The following is a 27,500-nucleotide window of genomic DNA, read 5'->3' on the forward strand; positions in this document are numbered from 1 at the left end:
AGAGAGAGAGAGAGAGAGAGAGAGAGAGAGAGAGAGAGAGAGAAATTCGTCTATATTGACTTTATCCTCTTTTATCTTTTTCTATATTTACTTTCTTATTCAATCTGAAGTCTTTCTTTTTACTCTCTCTCTCTCTCTCTCTCTCTCTCTCTCTCTCTCTCTCTCTCTCTCTCTCTCTCTCTCTCTCTCTCTCTCTCTCTCTCTCTCTCTCATCTTCCTTCGTTTCCTAACAATCTGAAAAGTTTTGTGTTTTTATGTGTGTTTTATCAGGATTTCTTCAAATATTTCCTCTCTCGATTTACGTCTCTGTTTCTTTATTTATTTTTTATCCTCTCTCTCTCAGTCCATTCTTTCTCTTTTATTCTTCTATCTCTCTCTTTCGTTTGTATGTATGTAATTCTCATGCATGGTTGTAGTAATTTCCTTTTATTGTTCTTCCTCTTCTCTTCTTTTCCTCTTTGCTTTTCCTCTTTTTGTCTTTGCATCTGAAACTGTTCATTTTGTTGTAGGTATTCGTGATATTCATGTTTATTTTTCCTCTTTTCTCAAACTCAAAAAACTGCTTTCCATCAGAATATTCTCTATCTTCTCTTCTTTCTTCTTCAGTTTTGTTCGTCTGTTTCTACCAAGAATTTTTTTTTTTTTCGTATCATTCAATTATGTTTGTCTTTTATTTTTCCTTCTTTTTATTTTCTATTTCTCCATCAATCCATCTTCTCTTCTTTCTTCTTCTGTTTTATTCGTCTATTTCTACGAAGAATTATCATAGTTTTTGTATCATTTCATTCTGTTTCTCCTTTATTTTTCCTTCTTTTTATTTCCTATTTCTCAGTCAATCAATCATCTCTTCCCTCTTCGTCAGTGTTACTCATCTATTTTTACCAAGAATTGTTATCACATTTTCTTTGTATCACTTTATTCTGTTCCTCCTTTATTTTCCTTCTTTTTTTCCTATTTCTCAATCAATCCATCTTACATCCTTTCATTCTTATTCTCCTTTCCTCTCCCTCACCCTTCCTTCTCTCCCTCTTCCTTTGTTCTTTCTTTCACAATCTCTCTTGTTCCCACCTCCTTTTCCCCCATCCTTCCTCCTCTCGCTCCTCCTGTTCCTCCTCTTATGCTCTCCCTCTTTTCTTTCCTCCCTTTCATCCTTTCCCTCCGTCTCTTCTTCCTCCTCTTCAACGCTTCGCCTGTCGTCTCCTTGTTCTCTTCTCCTTGTTCTTGTTTTTATTCGTCTTGGGTTCTTGTCTCACTCTATATATCCATCTATCTATCTATCTATCTATCTATCCACTTAGCTGTTAATCTATGCATCTATAATTAATTACCTTTGTGTCCGTCCATTTCTAACTCACCTGTCATCTTTCACGTAGGTGTGAGTGTCCCAGGTGAGCAGTTCCAGCACCTCGTCCACCTGTCTCATCCACGACACCTGTAATTAAGAAATGGCAGGTGTAAGACGCCGCCACACACCTGACTCCTCTTCTGTACTGGTAGGTAGTGGTGGTGGTGCTGGTGTAGAAGGAGGAGGAGGAGAAGGAGGAGGAGGAGCAAGAGGAGGAGCAGGAGAAGAAGAAAAAAAGGAGAAGGAGGAGGAGTAGAAGTAAAAGGAGGAGAAGGAGGAGGAAGAAGAAGAAAAAGAGGAGGAGGAGGAGGAAGAGAAGAAAAGGAGGAGAAGGAGGAGGAGGAAAGAAGAGGAGGAGGAGAAAAAAGGAGGAGGAAGAGGAGGAGAAAGAGAAGGAGTAGGAAGAGTAAAAGTAGTGAAGAAAATATTGAATCAAAGGAAAAAATTACTGGTACGTAGAGAGAGAGAGAGAGAGAGAGAGAGAGAGAGAGAGAGAGAGAGAGAGAGAGAGAGAGAGAGAGAGAGAGAGAGATTTCTACCAAACGCTTCTTAACCACGAGAGCAAATTTTGTCTCTGTCAAGAAAGAAAGCAACTGTCTTTGTCTTACTTTCCTGAGGTAGCAACCGTGAACACTGAGAACATTTTACTCTTCCTCCTCCTCCTCCTCCTCCTCCTCCTCCTCCTCCTCCTCCTCCTCTTCCTCCTCCTCCAGCTACTGCATTTCGTTCTCCGCATCTTAAACATCTCTCTCTCTCTCTCTCTCTCTCTCTCTCTCTCTCTCTCTCTCTCTCTCTCTCTCTCTCTCTCTCTCTCTCTCTCTCTCTCTCTCTCATTTTTTGCTTTGTGCAGGTTTACGTGTGATCTTTTCTTCTTCGTGTGTGTGTGTGTGTGTGTGTGTGTGTGTGTGTGTGTGTGTGTGTGTGTGTGTGTGTGTGTGTGTGTGTGTGTGTGTGTGTGTGTACGTGTGTGTGTGTGTGTGTGTGTGTGTGTGTGTGTGTGTGTGTGTGGTGTGTATGTTCTCTCTCTCTCTCTCTCTCTCTCTCTCTCTCTCTCTCTCTCTCTCTCTCTCTCTCTCTCTCTCTCTCTCTCTCTCTCTCTCTCTCTCTCTCTCTCTCTCTCTCTCTCTCTCTCTCTCTTGTGAAATATCGTACTTTAGGTCTTGTTTAATATTTGATGGCTGTGGTAAGATTGGTTTTCAAGTTCAGGGTTTGTGAAAATATTCAAAATTCAATTACTGTGGGGGAGCAGAAGTAGTAGTAGTAGTAGTAGTAGTAGTAGTAGTAGTAGTAGTAGTAGTAGTAATAGTAGTAGATGGTTTCAAGTATGTGGAGCAGAAATCAATGAAAACTGAAGCTCTTGTTGCTGCAAATTCCAGTCTTTTTATTTTGTGACTTCAAGAAAAAAAATAAAGACAAAGTTGTGATATAAAAAAACTATCATGGAATATTTCTCTCTCTCTCTCTCTCTCTCTCTCTCTCTCTCTCTCTCTCTCTCTCTCTCTCTCTCTCTCTCTCTCTCTCTCTCTCATTCCTAACATTTCTGACAAAAGGAGGAAATGAAAATGCCACGAACAGCTTGTAATACTTAAATACGTGACTTTTCTTCTTATCTGCATTGCGTAAAGAATATTAATGGTCTTATCTTATTTTTGTGTTTCCATTTCGGTTATTTTGCATGTTTCTGTACAATACAAAGAGCTTAGTGGTTCATGTAGCGGTGGGTGTGTGAATGCAAAGATAGAATGTCTCTCTCTCTTTCTCTCTCTCTCTCTCTCTCTCTCTCTCTCTCTCTCTCTCTCTCTCTCTCTCTCTCTCTCTCTCTCTCTCTGGCAGTTTGCTATTGACAACTTTGTTAACCTTATCTCATTTTTTTTCTTCCGTTTCATTTCCTCCTCCTCCTTCTCTTCCTTCTCCTCCTCCTCCTCCTCCTCCTCCTCCTCCTCCTCCTCCTCCTCCTCCTCCTCCTCCTCCTCCTCCTCCTTCTCGTTTCCCTTTCCGTAATTAGATTTTATCTTTTCCAATCTATCACGTCTATCAAATTTGCATATCTATGAGAGAAGGAGAGACGAAGGAAGAGAAAGACGAGTGAAAGAGATCCAGTAACAACAGCAACAATGACACACAGACACACAGACAGACAGACACCTTTGACTTCCCACGTTCCCTTCCTTTCATGATAGCAAGAGTAATAATGATAATAATAAAAGGGGAATATTTGCCGGAACTTTTCAACTTGACTTTAACGAAAATCTATAATGCGAGTCATTTTTCCCTTTTATTCTCCTTCAGACCTTCGTTCACGTCGTCACTTCTTGATAATGCTTCGTTGTTGTTGTTGTTGTTGTTGTTGTTGTTGTTGTTGTTGTTTTTCAAGGTTTCATTACGCTTCGTTCAGTGTTCCCTCTTGTTTCGAAACCCCCAAGTGTGAATCATGAACCTTGTAATGATGATGGTGACAAGATTACCTTAGAGACAATGGCAGTAATGACAATGATGGATAAAGATGATGAGTTCCCTTAGATGATAGTTGATAGATGATAATGATAATGGTAATGAGCATAATAATGAAATATTCACCCTATGAACAATGATAATGACGTTATTGATGAATATATTGTAATAAGACGATGATGACGATAGTAAAAATAACTACTTCTACTACTACTACTACTACTACTACTACTACTACTACTACTACTACTACGGCTGCTGCTGCTGCTGCTGCTGCTGCTGCTGCTGCTGCTGCTACTACTACTACTACTACTACTACTACTACTACTAGTAGTAGTAGTAGTAGTAGTAGTAGTAGTAACAACAAAACAACAAAACCACCACCACCACCACCACCACACCACCACCACCACCACCACTACCACCAACAACAACAACAACAACAATTTCTACTACTACTACTACTACTACTACTACTACTACTAATAATAATAACAACAACAACAACAACAACAACAACAACAACAAATTTACCTTGATAAAAACCACATTAGAAAACAACAACAACAGACAAACAAACGAACAAACAACAACAAACCCACCACCTTACAAATCAACCCAAAGAACAACAAAAACAACAACAACAACACCCAGAAAACAGATCCCTAGAAAACTGGTTGGCTTCAGTGAAAAACAAGCGGCGAATGACCAGGTGAAAAACAGGTAAGGTGATTGATTACAGGTGAGCTAGAGGGATGGCGAGCGTTGATGAGTGATATTAATGTTGACTCAGTGATTACGTGTCGCTTAGCTCCCTTGATTGCCTGTGAAGAGGAGGAGGAGGAGGAAGAGGAGGAGGAGAGCTATGTGTGTTTATGGGAGATCAGAACGAAGAGATAAAAAAAGTTGAGAAAGGAAGAATTAATTGTGTATTGGAAGATAAGCAAAGGAGGAGGAGGAGGAGAGATGTGCGTGTTTAAGGAAAATGAGAACTAAGAGACAAAAAAGGAAGAAAGGAAGAATGCATTGGTAGAATGTATAGGAAAATAGGAAAAGGAAGAAGATGAAGAAATAGGGGAGGAGGAGGAGGAGGAGGAGGAGATGAGAACGAAGAGAAAAAAATAAGAAAGGAAGACTGTATTTTTAGGATGTATAGGAGAATAAGAAGAGGAGGAGGAGAAGGAGGTGATGGTAGAGTGTCTTCTCTTTCCCTAGAGTGGAGGAAATTGGAAAAAGGAAGGTAAATGGTTGAAATATATGGAGAAGATGGAAGAAGAGGAAGAAGAGATGCATTTCTGCCATATGTGTTGAAGGTGAAGGGAAAGAAGGAGAAATGGAAGTAATGGAGGAGGAAGAGTAAGAGGAAGAGGAAGAAGACGTGCTGTTCTGCCCTTTGTGTTGAAGGTGGAGTGAAAGAAGAAGAAATAGAAGAGGAGAAGGAGGAGGAGGAGGAGGAGGAGGAGGAAGAAGAGGAACACATGAACAAGACCACACGACAGAACATTACAGGAAGATGGAAGGAAGAAGAATAGGGAGGAAGGAAGCAGAGGAACATAAAAGAACACAAAAGAAGAAGAGAAAAGTAAAACGTAAGAACATTTTACGAAGATCACACAGAAGGAAGAAAAAAAAGGAAGAAAGGAAGAGAGACATAAGGAAAGGAAGAGAGACATGAAACCACTAATGTAGAGGAGGAAAAAGAGGAGAATATAAGAGAGAAGATAACAATGAACCAATATTGCATGAGAAGGAAGAGGAGGAGGAGGAGGACAACGAAAGTAAGAGATCATGAGGGAGAAAGGAAAAAGAAAGGTAAAAAGGAAGGAAAGATGCAAACCAAGATGAAATGAACACGAAGAATGATAAAAGAAAGAAAACACAAGAACAGAGAAGAGAGGGGGAGAAGAAAGTCGAGGATTGAGTAAGGAGGGAAGGAAGGAAGGAAGGAAGGAAGGAAGGGGAACAATACAATGTGGAAAAAGGAAATGAAACAAGAAGAAGGAAATGCTTATAAGAGAGAGAGAGAGAGAGAGAGAGAGAGAGAGAGAGAGAGATGAACAAGTTAGGAGAAAAAAGAAAAGACAGACAGGAATTTAAAGTCTTATTCCACAGTTTTACATGAAGATGAAGAAAGAAAAAAGATAAATGGTCTCATATATAACAAAATTTACTCAAACTTAAAAAAAAAAAAAAGCGAAAGACAGTTTTACTAGAAGTTAAGGAAGCGAGTTAGAGAAAATTTTAAAAAACACAAGTTGACACAAAGGGTTCCCAAAACATCATATTATTACAAGTTAGAGAAGAGAGTGGAAAACATTACGTGGAAAAATCTTACAGGAATAGAATGAAGAAAACTGAGATAATTATGGAGCAGAAGAAGCCATGATGAAATTATTAAAAGTTCAAGAGGCGACTTAGTGAAATAGACTAGCAGAACAACACCACATGGAGAAGTCTTAGTGGGAAAAGAATAGAGAAAACTCCTATAATGGGAAAATAAACCACAGGAAAAAATAAAAATGCGAAATACCAAAAGAGAAAAAACTAGAATTGCATATTTCGTAAGATTGTTATGGATACAAAAATATTTACGTAATTTTACAGAAACAACGTCATAAAGTTTGATCTAAATTCATAATAGAAAATGCTACTAAACTTAAAGGCAGAATAGCAAGATAAAAAAAAAATAGAATTACGTTTTTTTTAAGATTGTTATGGACACGAAAATATTTGCGGTCACAATCATACAGGAACATCATAAAGTTTGAGCTAAATTCATGTTAAAAATTGCCACTAAACTTAACACCAAGATAGAAGAGAATTTAATTGCATTTTTCTTAAGATTGTAATTAACGGTCGTAATTGTACAGGAATAACATAATGATAAAATTTGATCTAAAAACATAAAAAAATACTAATGAGTTTAAATGCAAAATACCAAGATAGAAAAAAAACTAGAATTATGTTTTTTTAAGATTGTAATAGACATGGAAATATTTACGGCCATAATTGTACAGGAATAACATCGTAAAATTCGATCTAAACATATAATAGAAATAATGATAATAGATTTAAATAAGGAATACCAAAATAGAAAGAAAACTAGAGTTACATTTAAGACTAATTGACAGGAAAATAACTGCCGTCATAATCATACAGGAATAACGTAATAAAATTTGATTTAAACACATAATAGAAAAAAAATGCTAATAAATTTGAATGCCGAACACCGAAGTGGAAAAGCACGAATTACTTTTTTGACCATTGCAATTAACAGGAAAATGATTGCTGCCATAATCATACAGCAATAACATAATAAGCTTGATCTAAAAACATAATACGAAATGCTAGTAAATTTAGATGTGGAGTATTAAGATAGAAAAAAAAATTTGAATTATATTTTTTAAAGATTGTAATGGACAAGAAAATATTTGCCGTCATAATTGTACAGGAACAGCACGATGAAAAAGTTGGATCTAAACACATAATAAAGAAAATGCTAGTAAATTTAGATGTGGGGTATATCAAGATAGAAAAAAAAAACTAGAATTGTGTATTTTTTCAAATTGTAATGGACAAGAAAATATTTGGTCATAATTGTACAGAAATAATACGATGATAAAGTTGGACATAAACACATCATAGAATATGCTAATAAATTTAAATGTGGATTATCTACCAAGATCGCAAAGAAATAAAATAAAACAATTACATTTTTTTAATACTGCAATTGACAGGAAAGTATTTAGTCATAATAATGCAGGATTAACATAATAAAACTTGATCTAAAAACATGATAAAAAATGCTTCTAAATTTGAATGTCGAGCACCAAGATGGAAATACACGAATTACTTTTTTGAGCATTGCAGTTGACAGGAGAGTAACTACTGTCATAATTATGCAGAAATAACGTAATAAAACTGGATCTAAACACATAAAAATGCTACGAAAAATGAAATTATATCTTAACTTAATCACCAGGAAAGAAAAAAAACTTGATACATTTTTACAAATAATGAATAAATAATTGAAAAAAAAAGATAAAGAATTTCCTATAAAAAAGTAAGGAAAGATTTACAAACAAAGTGCTAAACAAAGGAATTTCCAAAACCTGTATGGGAAAAATGCAAAGTAGTACAAGAGAAACTTAATTAAATATACCTAAATGAAAAGGAAAACGCAAAAAAAAAAAAATACGTGAATCGCCTTCCATTATTGCATCTAGAAAAAATAAATAAAAATAAATAAAAATAAAACAGAAAAGCAACAATTAATTAAATATACCAGGACACGAAAAACACTAAAAAAATCACACAAACACGAAGCAAACGCATGTGTCTCTCCATTATTGCTTACAAAACTATGCAGAATAAAAAGAAAAAAAGGAAAACAATGATAATTACAAATGAATTCCTGGTTTATTCACTGTTACGTGCTGATGTACAAAAAAAAGGAGTTTATATGTAAATGAAGGAGAAAGTGGGCTGGAAGGGAAATGGTGAGGGTAAAAATGGGGAAAGAGGAAGAAGGGGAGGAGGGAAAGAGTTTAGAATAAGAGGGAGAGTAATTAAAAGAGAGAAGAGAGAGTAAATGTGAGGTAGAAATAACTGGAGGAGGAAGAGATAAGGAAAGAAAAACGAGAGAGAGAGAGAGAGAAAGAGAGAGACAGAGACAGAGACAGAGAGACAGACAGACAGACAGACAGAGACAGACAGACAGACAGAGAGACAGAGAGACAGACAGACAGACAGAGACAGACAGACAGACAGACAGATACACAGACACACACACACACACACACACACACACACACACACACACACACACACACACACACACACACACACACACAGAGAGAGAGAGAGAGAGAGAGAGAGAGAGAGACGCTATAGGAAAATAAACCAAGCAAACGAAAAAAAACAACGAAAACCAAGAAAAATAACCAAAACAGACAAATAAAAACCAGACAAATGAATATAAAACCAACAGAGAGAGAGAGAGAGAGAGAGAGAGAGAGAGAGAGAGAGAGAGAGAGCAATGTCAAGCCGAGCAGCGACATGAAGAGAATTGTTTTGCGGTGTTGTAAGGTAATTGGGTTAACGATTATGAGTGTGATTGGATTGGTGTGGGAGTTACTGCTCGTTTACCAACCTTTCGCCGCCTCTTGATGGGGCAGGGAATAGCCAGTGATAGATCGACGCCCTTCAGAGAGAGAGAGAGAGAGAGAGAGAGAGAGGGAGGGAGGGAGGGAGAGTGGGCGAGGGAGATAGAGAGAGAGGAAGGAAGGAAGGGAAAGAGAGAGAGAGAGAGAGAGAGAGAGAGAGAGAGAGAGAGAGAGAGAGAGAGAGAGAGAGAGAGAGAGAGAGAGAGTGTGTGTGTAAGGATGTTTTTCTTACCTTCTTTTTTAATTGACAAAGTTTTGCTCTCTCTCTCTCTCTCTCTCTCTCTCTCTCTCTCTCTCTCTCTCTCTCTCTCTCTCTCTCTCTCTCTCTCTCTCTCTCTCTCTCTCTCTCTCTCTCTCTCTCTCTCTCTCTCTCTCTCACTCACGTATATAAAAACTAATCAAACTTTTGGACCTTCAAACACCTGATCAGGTTAACTCGTGTGTGTGTGTGTGTTTCACTGTTTGATCTGCTGCAGTCTCTGACGAGACAGCCAGACGTTACCCTACGGAACGAGCTCAGAGCTAAATTATTTCCGATCTTGGGATAGGCCTGAGACCAGGCACACACCACACACCGGGACAACAAGGTCACAACTCCTCGATTTGCATCCCGTACCTACTCACTGCTAGGTGAACAGGGGCTACACGTGAAAGGAGACACACCCAAATATCTCCACCCGGCCGGGGAATCGAACCCCGGTCCTCTGCCTTGTGAAGCCAGCGCTCTAACCACTGAGCTACCGTGTGTGTGTGTGTGTGTGTGTGTGTGTGTGTGTGTGTGTGTGTGTGTGTGTGTGTTTTGCTTTTTTTCAATTCTGTTTTTGTTTTTTTATCTGTGGTGAAAAGTAGCGAGATTTTTTCTTCTTTTTTCTTTTTTTGTATATTGGTGTGTATGTGTTTGCTTTTTTCTTTTTCTTTCTCTTTTTCTTTTTTTCAACTGGCGAAGTTTCTTATCTCTTTTTTCGGCCATTACGGTTCACTGCCTTTTTATATCGCAATACTCCGGCAGTTCCTCCTCCCTCTTTTCACCTTCTTCCTTTTCCTCTTCCTCTTCCTTTACCTCTCTGTTTCTCTCTCCATTCGCCTCTCCAGCTGCTCTCCTCCATTCACCCTTTCCTCCGCATCCTTCCTCCTATACCTCTCCTCCTTTCCTTATCGTGTTTTTCCTCCTTTATTCATTTATCCTTTCGTCTTTTCACTTCGTTGATGTCGAAAACAAACATAACAATAGCAGGAAAGAAAGTAAACAGTTTTTAGCGTTGTTACTACAAAAATTTTAACATTTTCGCCAAATTAAACAAATATTCATACCTTTAAATCGATTCTTACGCCTCAGAACATCTTTAAACCTTCATCAGCTCTTTGAAAGTTTGAAACCCCCATAACCTGACAACTCTGATACCTTTGAAACTCCGAGTCGCTTCATGAACCAGTGAAGCGACTCTTGCATTGCCAAAACGTTAATTCCGATATCAAATTGTGCGGAAAATTAAGCCTCTTACCCCGTAGCTTTTGATTCCCTGTAGTAATTGGAGTACATTGCAGAATATTAGAATGTTACATGTGTTATCTTTCCTCTCAGACACTTCACCTTTTACTAATCTTCACCACGTTCATTTCCTGGCCAGTATTCGGACACGACTATTTTCAAGGACCACAGAGATGATTAGCGGGGTTTTCAAGAGTGTTTCTCCAGTTGATAATATAGAAATCTTGTCACGTTGCCTCTAGAACTATAAAAACACCTTAAAAACTCGTGTAAATTTAAATAAAGCCTTTTGAAATAGTGGAGGTGAAGCAGAAGTGTTTAAGAATATGATAGCTGGACAAGAGCAACAAAGTAAAAAAAAAAAAAAAAAAACAGACCCCTTAGTTGCCAGTCCCCTTGCAGTTCCCAGAGAGTTAGAGTGGAACCATGCGTGCTTTGGGGTCCGAGGGGTCTCCAAGCGCACGGGTTCGAATCCTGTCCACGGTCCGAGTGTAGGTTGGGCTTCCTCACTCGGAGCAACGGTTTCCTAGCGGGTGGGCTTTGAGATAGGAGGTACCCCAAAAAGTATCCCCTTTAGCCCATAAATTCCCGTGACAAGCCCACATGGTATAAGTAAATAAAAAAAAGGATAAATGTCTTGAAACCTCCTTTTAAATGAAGTCAAATCATAGGAAGATAGAAATACAGAAACAGGCAGGGAGTTCCACAATTGATCAGAGAAAGGTACGAATGGCAGAGCACCGTACTGGGTATTATTGCAGCTTCAACCAATACACCACACGTAACTATACACATTCTCACGGCCTAGATCACACTTCTACCAGCATTTATAACCCTATTTTACCCTATCGGAAATGACAGTGCAGGACAGAATTAAAGGTTAGGTTAGGTTTGGTTTGATTACTTCTACGAGCATTTCTAACCCCATTTTACCCTATCGGAAATTAATAATAACTTCAGGACAGAACTTAGGTTGGGTTAGGTTAGGTTAGGTTTGGTTTCCCCACCCTAAAACCCCGCTTGTTAGACATAGAGGAAAAGAAATATAAGATAGGGTATATTGGTTAAAACTGCAAATTTACCGAGTACTGGTTAACTCTTGCATTAGGGAGTTGGATAGAGGCGAGAAGAAGAAAGCCTAAATATAACAAGGCATAATAACGTAATGATCTACAATGGACTCATATTAACCAGCATATTAGTACAGAGAATCACAAAAAATAGTTATTACAGATATTCATTCCACTAATTTTATTCCTTTTTTGTGATTTTCTTTATTTTTTATGCAGGAAAGAGGGCCAGCCAAGCGCAAAAAAAAAAAAAGAAAACATTAAAAGAAAAGCTCACTTGAGTGCTGGCTCTCTACAAAGATGAAAAAGCGTCAGGCAAAATTAGGGAGAAAATGCCTCGATACCTCCCTCTTAAAAGAACTGATATGCTGGTTAGTTTGAGTGCGTTGATGATCGTTAGGTTAGGTTATATGTGCTGCTTTCTTGTTGTTGCTATTGATTGTGGTGGTGGTGGTGGTGGTGGTCGTGGTTGTGGTGGTGGTGGTGGTGGTGTCGTCCTTTCCAGTACTATTTCTTAACAAAAATCAGTAAAACATAAAACACATTCTTGAAAATTCTAATAGTGTTTTGTTTTGTGACTGGCATTTTTTAGTGTTCCTTTTCTTCACTGTTCCTCCTTCTCCAAAGCGCTTAAGTAACAATACCCGAGAAAACACGGTTACTCTTCCTTTTATCGCTATTTTTGTTCCCCTTAATCCTTTCAGTAACAGGACGCACTTCCATATCAATTCTGGTTACTATTTGGTGATTTTACACAGCTTCAGGAACTTATGTGGGGGATTAAAATAGTGAAGACTGTGGCCATTAATCTTCTGACCTCCATAGACCCTTCTTAATGCAAATAAAATCGTCTAATAACACCAAAATCTCAAGATAAAAATGCGTCTCACTAGTGAAGCGGCTAACCACAGAAACGGACTAAAATCATTACAAAAAAAAAAACACCACTAAAAGCTGCAGTAACTTCCACTATATTCTTGAATGTCACAGTACACTTCCAGCATCAGAATTTGGCAAGACTCCACAAGACACCACTTTGAAAAATGATGCTCTGTTCACCATTGAGGCTCGCCCGTATTCTGAAACGCTTTGCTCTCTCACCATCGTTGCTTTCCAGGGGCTCCAGTTATAGATACTCGTGTTTTTAAGAGTATTGCTGTTTCTGGTGATTGATTGGCAAGATATCTAGTTTATTAATAGGAGAAACTGTCTTGTAAACCCGGCCAGTTGTCTCTGTGGCCTTGGAAAATTGTCATAGTGAAATGGAAAGGTGTTTCTGAGCATTAGCCATACAAGAAGCAGGGCCACGAGAGTATGGGCCAGAACACAGACAAATTACTTCCGGGACAAGCTTGGGAAACTATACACAGCTCGCCACCTGACTCAGTGATCTATTACTGCCTCACCCTCTCGTGTTCCTGGGTGTTCGACGCGCCGCCTGTCGTCTGATGAACATTTCTCTCTCTCCTTCGCTCCTGTCATCCATAAACACAGGCCTCGTATTTGTGAAAGGGATCTAACTCTATACCACTAATTTCAAGAGTGTTGTTGTTAGTTTCTTGGTAAAAATATGGTGTTTTCTAAGGGATTAGCAATATGATTAATCTCCTCAGTACTGTGACGCGTTTTCTTATTTATTCTGCTTATTATCTGGTGATTTTATACAGCTTCAGAAACTTATGTGGGTATTCAAATAGTGAAAACTCTAGTCATTAATCTTCTGACCTCCATAGACCCTTCCTAGTGTAAATTTAATCGTCTAATCATGCACAAAACTCAAGGTAAAAATGCGTCCCAGTATCAAAGAGCTATTCCTAATCTAACTTAACCTAAAGCTGAGACGGAAAATCTATAGTGTTATCCTGATATTGCTTTCAACTTTCCTGATTCTTTTCTTTATAGTTTCGTTCTTTTCATCTCATTTTTATTTTCTCTCTTTGTAACATTTCCCTGTTTCCTCTTATCCCCTCAGTTTCCCTTTTATCAACCCAACATCTTTTCCCTCTCTTTTCACTCTCCCTCTTCTATCTTTTCCATCCCTGGCGTGTTGTTTTTCCCCTTTTTCTTATCCTAACATATTTTCTGTCTCCTTTTTCACGCTATCTTTTTCATCCTTGACTCTCTAATTTTCCTCTTTTATCATCCTTAAATATTTTCCCCTCTCCTTTTCACTCTATCTTTTTTATCTCTGACTCATGATTTTTCCCCTTCTCTGTTATTTCCTGCATCTTTACTTCTCCACCTCCTCCTTCTCCTCCTCCTCCTCCTCCTCTTCCTCCTCCTTCCATTCATCGTCGTCGTTTGGTTCACCTGTCTAAACTTACCTGCCTTGTCTCTCCAAACTCCCCTCATATTTCACTAAGGCCCACCACTCTTTTCCTTTCCTCTCCCTTTTCCCCTCACTTCTCTTCCCCTCCCTCCCCCTTCCTCCCTCCTTCTCTCCCTTCCACTATCTTTTATCTTTTCCTGTTTCTTCTTGTTTCTTCTGCCTTTTGTTTATATTTTGTTGTGTTTCGTGATTTTTTTTCATTATTCTTCGTATTAATTTGTTTTAATTTCTCGTTTCAGATTTTTTTTTCTTCGTTCTATTGTTTTGTTTTGTTTTTAGGGTATAGTTTATATCCTTCCTTTCCTCTTCCTCCTCCTCCTCCTCCTCCTCCTCCTCCTCCTCCTTCTCCTCCTTCTCCTCCTCCTCCTCCTCCTCCTCCTCCGTCGTCTCCAGTTCCGATATAAAATTACATCATACCATCTTTCATTAGTTTTACCTCTCTCTCTCTCTCTCTCTCTCTCTCTCTCTCTCTCTCTCTCTCTCTCTCTCTCTCTCTCTCTCTCTCTCTCTCTCTCTCTCTCTCTCTCTCTCTCTCTCTCTCTCGTCTCGCTCTCCAGTTATTGCTAACATCTGCAACTTCCTTTTATGGTTTTGTGGGCAAGTGTGTGTGTGTGTGTGTGTGTGTGTGTGTGTGTGTGTGTGTGTGTGTGTGTGTGTGTGTGTTTGTATGTGCGTGTCTGTTCTTGTTTCTCCTCTTCCTTTTCCTCTTCTTCTTTCTCTTCCTCTTTATGATAATTGTTCCTTCTGTTATTTTTGTTGCTCTTTTTCCTCTTCCTGTTGTGCTGTCGTTTTTCTCCTCCTCCTCCTCCTCCTCCTCCTCCTCCTCCTCCTCCTCCTCCTCCTCCTCCTCCTCTTCGTTCTTCTTATACACGTGAGTTTTAAGTTTTCCATTTATGTGTATCTTGAGGGTATCGTGTGTGTGTGTGTGTGTGTGTGTGTGTGTGTGTGTGTGTGTGTGTGTGTGTGTGTGTAGGGTACAGATTGCTAGTTAAAAAGGCTTAGTCTCTCTCTCTCTCTCTCTCTCTCTCTCTCTCTCTCTCTCTCTCTCTCTCTCTCTCTCTCTCTCTCTCTCTCTCTCTCTCTCTCTCTCATTCGAATGGTTTTTTTTCCATGGCTAGAGGTAAATGGGAAAGATACATTAAGTAATGGAAAACACTACTCTCTCTCTCTCTCTCTCTCTCTCTCTCTCTCTCTCTCTCTCTCTCTCTCTCTCTCTCTCTCTCTCTCGTTTAAAAATGCATCTTTGAAAAGCCGTAGTGTGTGTGTGTGTGTGTGTGTGTGTGAGAGAGAGAGAGAGAGAGAGAGAGAGAGAGAGAGAGAGAGAGAGAGAGAGAGACTAGTGTGCGGAAATATGCAACATCTTTCACCCACGCACACACACACACACACACACACACACACACACACACACACACACACACACACACACACACAACACAGCACAAGGCCAAACAAATAGATTCACAAATTAATTAACAGATATCCCACAGCACCTCTTACGTTAATTAATAGCTTTCCCAGCGAGTAGAAGGCCGCATTACTAACGACGCCACGAAGGGACACACACCGGTGCTCAATACTCTTTACACCACGCCTCGTTGCCTCCTAGTCTCGTGGTTAACCTCTTCAGTACTTGGACGATTTTTTATTACGAGTTTTAGGTGTGATTAAACGATTTTATTTATATTAGAAAGGGTCTATGGAGGTCAGAAGATTAATGCACAGAGTCTTCACTATTTTATCCCCCATACAAGTTTCTGAAGCTGTATAAAATCGCTAAATAGTAAGCAGAATTAATTTGAAAACACGTCATGGTACTGAAAGGGTTAATGTTTTAGTTTATTGTGATATTACGACTTATTTGGTGTTATTTTTTGTGGTAATATATTCACCCTACTTGTGTGGTGTCTTCCTCTCCAAAGGGCTATCAAGACATTCCTGGCTATAACATCTTGATAATTTGAGGGCAATAGATCGTGGCCTCCCGTTTTGCGTCACACTATTACTTCCTCTAAAAGCCTCATACTGTTCATTTCTTTGCTCTAAATTTGTTATTTCATTTTATTTTCACCTTCTTATACTTTCGCGGTTGATATTTTAGTTATTTGATGATGTTATGGTTTTATTGAGTTTTTTTTTGCATCTATTTCTTATGCTTATCTATTGCTATCCATTATTCATTATATTTTCTCCTTCATACTCTTTGGTGATTAATGTTCTGGATTTTTGGTGATTTTTACGGCTAATTTGTGTGTGATTTTGTGTTGCCATTACTTCTGCTGCTAAAAGTCTTCTACTGTTCATTTATTTGCTCTAAACTTGTTATTTTATTGTATTTTCTCCTTCCTATACTTTCGTGGTTCATATTTTGGTTATTTGGTGATATTAGGACTAGTTTAATGTGATTTTTTTGTGTTTCTGTTATTTCTGCTTCTAAAAGTCTATTGCTGTTTATTTCTTTGTTCTAAACTTGTCATTTTATTTTTTGTGTTGCTATAAGTATACTTCTGCTTCTCAAAATGTGTTACTGTTCATTTATTTGCTCTAAACTTTAATTTAATTTCATTGTATTTTTCTCCTTTGCACACTTTTGTTTTTCATTTCAGTTATTCCCGCATCGTGTCTGTGATTTTTTTTTTCTATTTTTCCGCGTTATTCTTTTCTCCCTCTCTTCAAAACATCATTATTGTTCTAAACGTGTCATTTTGCCAGTGTTCTATTGTTCTAAACGTGTCATTTTTGCCAGTGTTCTATTGTTCTAAACGTGTCATTTTTGCCAGTGTTCTATTGTTCTAAACGTGTCATTTTTGCCAGTGTTCTATTGTTCTAAACGTGTCATTTTTGCCATTATGTTCTATTGTTCTAAACGTGTCATTTTTGCCAGTGTTCTATTGTTCTAAACGTGTCATTTTTGCCAGTGTTCTATTGTTCTAAACGTGTCATTTTTGCCAGTGTTCTATTGTTCTAAACGTGTCATTTTTGCCAGTGTTCTATTGTTCTAAACGTGTCATTTTGCCAGTGTTCTATTGTTCTAAACGTGTCATTTTGCCAGTATGTTCTATTGTTCTAAACGTGTCATTTTGCCAGTGTTCTATTGTTCTAAACGTGTCATTTTGCCAGTGTTTCTATTGTTCTAAACGTGTCATTTTGCCAGTGTTCTATTGTTCTAAACGTGTCATTTTGCCAGTGTTCTATTGTTCTAAACGTGTCATTTTGCCAGTGTTCTATTGTTCTAAACGTGTCATTTTGCCAGTGTTCTATTGTTCTAAACGTGTCATTTTGCCAGTGTTCTATTGTTCTAAACGTGTCATTTTGCCAGTGTTCTATTGTTCTAAACGTGTCATTTTGCCAGTGTTCTATTGTTCTAAACGTGTCATTTTGCCAGTGTTCTATTGTTCTAAACGTGTCATTTTGCCAGTGTTCTATTGTTCTAAACGTGTCATTTTGCCAGTGTTCTATTGTTCTAAACGTGTCATTTTTGCCAGTGTTCTATTGTTCTAAACGTGTCATTTTTGCCAGTGTTCTATTGTTCTAAACGTGTCATTTTTGCCAGTGTTCTATTGTTCTAAACGTGTCATTTTTGCCAGTGTTCTATTGTTCTAAACGTGTCATTTTGCCAGTGTTCTATTGTTCTAAACGTGTCATTTTTGCCAGTGTTCTATTGTTCTAAACGTGTCATTTTTGCCAGTGTTCTATTGTTCTAAACGTGTCATTTTTGCCATTATGTTCTATTGTTCTAAACGTGTCATTTTTGCCAGTGTTCTATTGTTCTAAACGTGTCATTTTTGCCAGTGTGTTCTATTGTTCTAAACGTGTCATTTTTGCCAGTGTTCTATTGTTCTAAACGTGTCATTTTTACCACTGTGTTCTATTGTTCTAAACGTGTCATTTTTGCCACTGTGTTCTATTGTTCTAAACGTGTCATTTTTGCCACTGTGTTCTATTGTTCTAAACGTGTCATTTTTGCCAGTGTTCTATTGTTCTAAACGTGTCATTTTTGCCAGTGTTCTATTGTTCTAAACGTGTCATTTTTGCCAGTGTTCTATTGTTCTAAACGTGTCATTTTGCCAGTGTTCTATTGTTCTAAACGTGTCATTTTGCCAGTGTTCTATTGTTCTAAACGTGTCATTTTTGCCAGTGTTCTATTGTTCTAAACGTGTCATTTTTGCCAGTGTGTTTACTGTTATGTCATCATTTCTATGAGCGATCAATAGAAATAAGTTATTTTTTACTACGTTTATTATTACTATACTTTCATGGACTTCTTCTTAATTACTTTTACCACTTCTTAACTTTCTTTTTTCCTATTTTTTAATGAAATTTTAACGCCGTAAACTTCAAGCATTGTCTCTTTTTCCATCCTTTCTTAGTCTTTCACCAATATTCCTTTCCACTAAACAAAAATTAACATACAGAGGTAATATTCTTTTTTTTATCTTAATCACTCAATCTTTTCACCAACCCAACAAAAAAAGACACTGAATCGCTAATGTATCTCTTCTAGCATCCTCTATCTTTCCATCCTTTCTCATTCACTCACCAGTATTTCCTTTCACTATACAAAAATCAACACACAGAGATAATATTCTTTTTTTACTATTTTTTCTATCACTCAATCTTTTCACCAACCCAGGAAAAGAAGACACGAAATCACTAACATATTTTTTAGCATCCTTTCTTTCTCCATTCTCTCTTAGTCATTCACCAAAATTTTCTTTCACTATAGAAAAAAAACCTACTTTTTTTTCATTATTTTCGTAACCACTCAATCGTTTTCACTAACCCAAGAAAAGACACTAAATCGCTAATGTATCTTTTCCACCATCTATCTTACTCATCATGTTATCCTTTCACCCTCAGAAAATTCAACTTACCTTCTTAAACACTTCTTAGTTACCACATCACGACCCTAAAAGCATTATCACTCAACATTCAATATAATTTTTCCAGCACCTCTTTTTATACACCAAGTCTTTCACATTAAAAAAAACTCAGCGTACTCAAAGGAAGACAGTGAACGGTGATAATGTATGCCAGAAGTTAGAGAATTCAGTGTGTGCTTTAATGTATCTCTCCTGGAATTTGCATACTCCAGCGGACCACTACCTGGGAGCTTTAATATTGGAAGAAGACGTTTTAATATCAGATTACAGGAAAATATGCATTAAGAGAAGCGAGAAGGAGGAAGCTGTGGAGGCGGTGAAGGAGAGAATGACAAGAAGAAGCAGGAGATTGAGAAGGAAGGGAAGATGAAGAGAAAGATGAAGGAGAATGAGAAATAAGAAAATAGAAATACAAGCAGGAAGTTAAATGAGAGGTGAAAGAAGGAAAAGGAAATCAAAATGAGAGAAAGGAAGGAAAATGAGAAATACGAGGAAACTAGAAGAGGAGGATAAAGAAAATGGGGGAGAAAGGGTGAAGGTGACCGTGTGGATATTGTTGTCTAGGTCATGAATATATTTGAATTAATGTTATCCTTTCTCATTACAAGTGTGTGTGTGTGTGTGTGTGTGTGTGTGTGTGTGTGTGTGTGTGTGTGTGTGTGTGTGTGTGTGTGTGTGTGTGTGTGTGTGTGTGTGTGTATTAAAACAAACGTACACACACACTTAACTTTCCCTAAAACGTACATGAGTTTCATCATATTTCTTGTAACACACACACACACACACACACACACACACACACACACACACACACACACACACACACACACACACACACACACACACACACACACACACACCTTAACCCAACCAAAAACCAACAAAATCCTCGCCACTCACCGATTCATTCAGTAGATCATGCACTGTGCAGTCTAGAGTGGCAGTATCCCCGAGAAAAACTTCCCTGCTTGCGTTAGTGCTCGAGAAATGGGGCTCTGGAACCTCCTGGTGGTGGTGGTGTGTGTGGTGCGTGTGGTCATAGTGAGCCTCGGACACGCTGACGAAGGGATGGATACGTGCAGGTGGCGGGAGGAGCTTGATAGAGAGAGACGAGACTGCTATTCTTCTCCCGACAACTGAACCTGTGAAAGAAACGAAGGTATCTCTGTTAGTCTGCTTGTAGGCATGGAAGGGGACAGTCACGCGCCGCTGCTGGTGACATGCCGCCCCCACTCTGTGTTGTGTAAGGGCACGAGGGGACTCAGAAGGGAGGTGCAGCAAAGGGAGACAGGAAAAACATTTACTTATACAGTAAAGAATTGAGAAAAATGTTTTTGAAAGGAATTAAAAATGTGGAAAGAAATGCAGAAGATGAAGAAAAGAAATAGTAATAGATAATAATAATAGAGAGAAATTACTACCAAATGAGAGAAGAAGAATAAAGGACAAGGAAATAGAACAAGTAGAAATAACAAGACTAATACAAATGAGATAGAGAAGAATTACATGAGGGGAAACAGGGAAAAAATTAAATAGCATTGCAATAAACAATAAAACGAAGGAAAAAAAGCAAGGAAATAAAAGACACGAAAGGAAAATAAAAGAGAAAGACATGAGGACGAAAAGGGAAAAAGAATAAAAACAAAAATAGGAGTTAAAGAAGAAAAATAAACGAAGAAAAGAATATAAATTGAATAGAGGAAGGAACAGGAGAAAGGAAAAGGAAAAAGAGGAGAGAGAGAGTGAAGTTAAGAAAGAAAAATAAAAGAAACTGGAAATACTCGTAACAGGGGAAGGAGAAGAAGAGGAAGAAGAAGAAAAATAAGAACGAAATCTTTAGAATGACGGAGGAGGAAGGACAGACGAAAGAAATGACTCAACTGAAGGGAGAGACAGAGCTAGATAAAGAAGGAGAAAGAGAGAGAATGACAATAACGAAAAGAAATATCCAAGGAGGTAACGAAAAAGAAGCGAGGAATATGGAAGAAGAAATGATGAATAAGAAGCATTTGAGACTAACGAGAGAGAGTGAGAGAGAGAGAGAGAGAGAGAGAGATTACCATCCTCATTCCTCACCACTCCATGTCTGAGCTTCCTATCAATTGAAGCCAGCAAGAGTGAGCGCCAGAGTGTTGAAGGCGAGACTAGAGGAATATTTAAGCGTGAGTTAGCGTGACAGTCTTTGTGGGAGTCAATATTCCTGTTACTTAGCGTGAATGGAAAAGGCAGAGTGATTGATCGCGTCGGAGAGAGAGAGAGAGAGAGAGAGAGAGAGAGAGAGAGAGAGAGAGAGAGAGAGAGAAGGGGGAGCTGTTAGAGAAAACTTTCATCTGGTAAAGTTTTGATAGTTAACTTAAACCAAGCGAGGGAGAGTCTGTTAAAAGAACCGTATCTCTCTTTCTCTCTCTCTCTCTCTCTCTCTCTCTCTCTCTCTCTCTCTCTCTCTCTCTCTCTCTCTCTTTCTCTGTTGGCTAATTCTCATACCACCACAGTTACAAGAGAGAGAGAGAGAGAGAGAGAGAGAGAGAGAGAGAGAGAGATTTGCCTAATGACCCCTGACGTTGAAGTTGGGAGCGATTGATTTGTACATTAGAGTTAAAGTGATGGTTGGTAATCGCTCCAGGCCGCCTCCACACAGCTGCCGCCCTCACCAAGGATACCACACCGAGATGACGCTAACCTATACTAATACTGCCTGCGCTATCCTAACACTGTGCTATCCCTCCCCTCACACCCTGGACACTGCTGGCTCTCTCTCTCTCTCTCTGATTCGATGTTTTTTCTTTCTCTTTCTTACTTTCCTTATCTTATCTGTGGTGTTGTTGATAAGTAAGTTGTTCTGCATGTGGATAATTCATAACTGGCAATGCAATTCAGTATAATATTGCTTAGTCGCATCTTAACAGACCTTACCTACGCTTACCTTACTTAACTTATTTTTGCTTAACATTACCGTACCTTACCTAACCTAACCTAACTTTACTTTACCTACCATTATTTTACCTTGCCTTTCCTAGCCTTACCTCACTTAATCAAACCTGACCTGACCTAACGTTATCTTACCTTACCTTACCTTGCCTAACCTAACCTAATCTTACCTTACCTCATCTAACCTAACCTAACCTAACCTCACCTAACATAACCTGACCTTACCTTACCTTACCCTACCTTACTTACCTTACCTTATCTAAATTATAGGTAAATAGATAAGAATGTATTATTTAAGATTGCCAATATTAACTAGTCTTTACCTAACCTAAGCTATTCTAACTTAACCTTCCTATATTCAACCTTCTCGAACTACACTTTGATTTTTTTTTCCCTGATGTAGCCTGACCCAACCTCACTAAGAGACAGGCAGACACACAGACACGACAGACAGACAGACAGACAGACAGACAGACATATCAACACTCAGTACTCACATTTCACAGTAAAATTTTCCACCTGTCACGTATTTTAATTAACTTTTCCTCAGAAGAATTTGTGAATAGACAGAGAGGGGGAAGAGCCTCGCGTGTGTGTGTGTGTGTGTGTGTGTGTGTGTGTGTGTGTGTGTGTGTGTGTGTGTGTGTGTGTGTGTGTGTGTGTGAGTGCAATGAAACGCAAAATAACGCAACAAGTTTGTAAGAAAAATAACTGAAACACCACAACAACCAACAGTTTAATCCTGCGAAACTCGAAGGAGATGAAAGGAAACACGAGAGAGAGAGAGAGAGAGAGAGAGAGAGAGAGAGAGAGAGAGAGAGAATGAAAAGAGAAGGAAAGTTGTAAGAGAGAAAAAGACGCGAGAACAAGTACATTAATTGTTGCCAAAGAGAATATAAAGGGAGAGAGAAAGAGAGAAACGTGCGGTGCTGATGGAAGGAGAAGACAGAGGAGGAGGAGGAGGAGGAGGAGGAGGTCGTCTGGGCGAACAATGAAGGCAAAAGTGAAAGCTTCGTGAGTTGAAGGAAAAATGTGTTGGTGTTGTTAACTTGAACTAGGAGGAGGAGGAGGAGGAGGAGGAGAAAGAGGAGCAGAACTGGTACGGTGAAAGAGGAGATGGTGAAGAGAGGCGGAAAAGAAATGGGAGAGGGGGGAAAATTTTTATGAAAAGAGAAAGGAGGGGTTTGTGAAAGAGGGGCGAAGTTGTAATGGAAAGGAGGAATAAACCTGGAAAAGAAAACCCGGGTGAAGATTGAGAGACGGGAGAGAGGGAGGGAGAGAGGGAGAGAGATGGAGGCAGAGACGAGGAAGGATGAAACATGATACGGACATGGAAAACTTGAGGCGAGACGGTAAACGGAGGAATCACAAAACTGCCAAGTAATAAAAGAAGTTACAGAGGAAATAATAAAACGAGGGATGCCTTTGTAATAAGTATTTGAGAGGTAGTATAACAATTTCATCCCCATATCAACGATCTTGAAGCGGAAATGGACAAATAGATGTAAAAGAAAGATTTGGGAGAATAAAAGGAGATGGAAGCAATAGATATGAAAGAAAAGACGTAAAATTCATACATACCACAAATAAAACATCAATAACAAAAGGATAAATAACGAAAAATGCTTAACTACATTCACTCAAGCTGAACAGAAAATATATAACAATGAAAATGAAAAAGAATAATCAAGGAAAAGAATAAATTAAATCCGTGAAACGTTGAAAGGAAATGAATATGGAGTAATGAAAATCGACATAAAGGAAAAGAGAAAGAAAAATGAAGACATACGTTTATATAGAAAGAACACACACTCAAAAATATAACTCGCATTAATCAAACCAATTGAGTTATAAGAGAAATAAATGAAAACTAAAGAAAAAGATCTGAAATTCGACGGAGACGGGTAGAAAAAAAAAGGAAAAAAATAAAGATGGTAATTAGTTTTAAGAGAAATTGAAAGGAAAGAGGAAGAAAAATGGAATCATATGAGAAATTAACTGAACACTGGAGAGAAATTATATAGAACTGACGGAAGGGAAAGGAAAGAGAGAGCAATATGAAAATGAAGTGCATAGAAATCTTACTAAAAATCTTATCCAAAAATTAAAAGAAGAGGAAGAAAATTTTTATTATCTAACAAATATAACAAATAATAAAAAAAAATGCACATGAAAATATATGAAGACTGAAAGACAAGGCGAAGAAAAGGGAAATAAAAAAACAACATGAAAAATAGAGAAACAGTAGACGAGAAAATAGAAAATAAAGTATAGAAGAAAATAATGAGAAAACACTGAACATCTACAACATCTAATACTGAAAGACAAGAAGAAAATTGAGAAGAAAAGAAAAGAAAATCAATGAATAAAGAAACACTGAATAGACGGGGAAAAAGAACCATGAAACAAACTAATCAATAAAAGACATTATTTAAAACATCTCAAACTGAAAGACGAGAAGAAGAAAGAAGAGATGAAATAAAATGAAATAACATGAATAAATAAAAGAAACAGTGACAAGACAAGAAAATAGAAGAGTACAAACTAATTAATAAAAAGACATTATTTAAAACACCTCAAACTGAAAGACGAGAAGAAGAAAGAAGAGAAAAAAAAAATCAAATGACATGAAAAAATAAACACTGAAAAAAGATAAAGAGAAAAAAAAGAAGCTTAATATAAACTAGTCAATTACAAAAGACATTACCTAAAACACCAAGAACTGAAAGACAAAGAAAAGAAAAGTGAGATAAAAAAAATAACGTGAAAAAATAAAGAAACACTAAAAAAAAAAAGAGAAAAAGAGAAGCATAACATAAACTAGCCAATAAAAAAAGACATTATTTCAAACATCTCAAACTGAAAAATCAAAATAACACAAAAAAATATAAAAAAAACAAAAAATAAAACCACAAATTAATCAACAAAACATACATTATCTAAAAAAAATCTCAAACTGAAAGATGTGAAGAAGAAAATAGGAAAAATGAAAAATCTAAACAACATGGAAAGGAAAAGGAAATAAATCAAAATAACATGAAAAAAAAATAGGAAAACACTAGAAAGACGAGAAAATTTAACCATAAAACAAATAAAAACACAAAAAAAACACAAAAAAAATGCTGGATATCGATTGAGAGAAGAATAAGGAAAGGAAAACGTATACTTGTGTTGAAGGAGCGAGACTGGCGAGGCTGGTGAGGCAGGGAGGGAAGGGAGACAAGTTGGGCGTAGAAGGGGCGAGGCAGGGAGGAAAGGAAGGCAGGGGAGGCAGGGGAGGCAAGAACAGGTGGTGGTGAAGTGACAAAAATCGTGTGTGGCTCCTTCGCTCACCTGTCATTCCCCTACCAAGTTTTTATCAAGTTTGTTCTCTGACTTAAATTTAGCAGCCCATCTCTCTCTCTCTCTCTCTCTCTCTCTCTCTCTCTCTCTCTCTCTCTCTCTCTCTCTCTCTCTCTCTCTCTCTCTCTCTCTCTCTCTCTCTCATCTCTCTCTCTCTCTCTCTCTCTCTCTCTCTCATGTTGTACTATTTATCTATTTCATTTATCATTTCTGTGTGTTCATTCATTCATGTGTTCATTTTATCTTTTTACGGGTGTGTTTGTTCATCAATTTACCTTGTTTTGCGTGAATGTTCATGTCTTCTGTTTGGTATTTATTTTACTTATTTATCATTTACCTTTCTGTTTGTGTGTGTGTGTCCGTTCACCTTTTTATCAATCTATGTGTCTATCTCTCTCTTTATCCATCTTTCTTCATCTACATTTTTCACTCATCTTTCTTTCTCTCATGTAGAAAATCTCAAGTAACTCCCTTGTTCTAGTTCTTATTTACCGGTGCAATTACCTGTAGACACTCAGGTAAGGCAGGTGACTAGCATAAAGCACCAGGTAACTTCATGAAGGCTTTACGTCACGGCAGCTTTGTAAAGGAAGGGTTGATGGAAGCGTGAGAGAGAAAAGTAAAGATGATAATTTGATAGGGACATGTAGAAAGAGTGTGTGTGTGTGTGTGTGTGTGTGTGTGTGTGTGTGTGTGTGTGTGTGTGTGTGTGTGTGTTAATGTTGTAATCTTTGTATAAATATAAAGCTATTTTTCGTTTCTGTTTATCTGGTAACATTTATTTATTTATTTATTTATTTGTTTATTTATTTGGTTATGTTGACTCGTTCGTTATCACAAATACTCTTTTTCATTTATTCATTTCAGTCTTATCAGATGTGTCAAATCTATTATTCAGCTTTTCTTTCATAGTTTCGAGTTAAAATTCCTTGTGTTTTTTTTTTTTTTTCCTGTCTCTTCTTTCTTCTTTCACCGGAATTATCTATTAATGTCACTATTCTTCTCTTTTATTTCCATGTTTCTTTTATATCCATTCATCTTTTCTTTTATCAATTTGAGGTCGTAACATTTTATCTCCCTTCCCGTCACATTTCGAGTCATAGCAATATCAATTACATTATTATTAGTGTTCTGTTTATTATTTTTATTGCTATTGTTTATCGCCCCTACATCCGTTATTGAATTGTTGTGTTTGTTTGTATTTATTCTAACTGACAGCTTCCACTTATTTCATATTCTATCTAATCTATGTTTCAGTTTCTAGTTATTTCATATTCTCCCTTGTTTATGTTTTATTTGATATTTTTGTTTATTTTATTCTCCATTTCTTGTCACTTCCCTAAACGAAAATAGGATGAAAATGTTATTCCCTACATTTATATTCCATCGTTAATTCATTCATTCACTATTAGGAAAGTGGTGATGAGAGGCATGATAGTGATGTGAGTGATGAATGGTGTAGTTAGTGATAGTGATGCTCAGAGATGATGAAAAGTGATAATGGCTTTGTATCTATACTATTTCCCTCTTAAAAAAAAAAAAACTATGTAATATTTGTATCATCTTGTGTTATATAAGCTATATTTTCCCTCGCACAGTCCGCCGCTTTCCTTCAGAGTTCCCGCATCAGTGAGTTGTCAGTTTATCTTCACGTCCTGACAGCGCCTTTCCTCGCCTCCCTCCGCCACCTCAAGTCTTTCCTTCCAGCTCGCCCTCCCAGTGCACCCTCCCACGCGACGCTCCCCTCGCGAGAATTAAGGCAGTCAAGGCAGCGGTGTTTGCAAGTGTTAGCACCGCGTCGGGCAAACGTTTCATTGTGTCTTCACGGCTCCCAAAGTTTCGCTCTCTTTTTGTGTCTCTTCCTGCGCCAGTCCTAAATTGCTCTCGTTTCCTCGTCTATTTTGATGATTACGAGCCACAAACTCACTTGTAAATGCGTATGCACATGCAAACTCACACACACACACAGGTACACGCACACGTACACGCACGCAGGTAACTTTTGCCAGGTTATTAATTGCTCTTGATTACCTGTGCAAGTTGGTATGTTTTCCTGAGTCTCATGTCTACCTGCCTGTTGGTCTCCTGTTTGTCTTTCTGTTTCCTATTTATCTGCCTGCCTCTGTCTATCTGTCTTTCTATCTATATGCCTATTTTCTGTCCGTATATACAAGTGTCTGTCTATCTGTGTGTACATATTTCTCTATCTACGTATATATCTACCTGTATCTTATCTGTCTACCTCTTCGGCTGCCTGTCTACCCAAACCACCACTAAACACTGCAGCCTTCAACATCTCGCCTCATCAACCACTCGCCATCTCACTTTATCTTCACACATGCCCGCCTCACGCGTCACTCAGCCTTACCTGCCGCGGAGAGAAGCAGCACTAGGCACCTCAGCACTTTACGGTGGTCACTCATCCTCCTGGAAATAGACACAAGAACTCAGCAGTCGTGACAGGTAAATTGAGAGGAAAAAACGCCGGGAAAGAGAGA

At 38.0% G+C, this 27,500-nt stretch overlaps 1 protein-coding gene across 1 annotated transcript in view; it reads right to left on the reverse strand.

Annotated features, from left to right (window-relative positions):
- The window catches only part of LOC123507553, a 103,539-nt gene that overhangs the window by 31,291 nt on the left and 44,748 nt on the right, over positions 1 to 27,500 (reverse strand). Inside the window, exons 2-4 of the mRNA XM_045260479.1 lie at positions 27,371 to 27,429; positions 19,633 to 19,874; positions 1,356 to 1,432 (exon numbers count right to left, since the gene is read on the reverse strand). Coding sequence (XP_045116414.1) covers positions 1,356 to 1,432; positions 19,633 to 19,874; positions 27,371 to 27,425 — 374 coding nt within the window. The 5' untranslated portion in view covers positions 27,426 to 27,429. The remainder of the gene's footprint in view (positions 1 to 1,355; positions 1,433 to 19,632; positions 19,875 to 27,370; positions 27,430 to 27,500) is intronic.

The sequence above is a fragment of the Portunus trituberculatus genome, chromosome 22, assembly GCF_017591435.1.
Source record: "Portunus trituberculatus isolate SZX2019 chromosome 22, ASM1759143v1, whole genome shotgun sequence".
In the NCBI taxonomy this organism is placed as follows: domain Eukaryota; kingdom Metazoa; phylum Arthropoda; class Malacostraca; order Decapoda; family Portunidae; genus Portunus; species Portunus trituberculatus.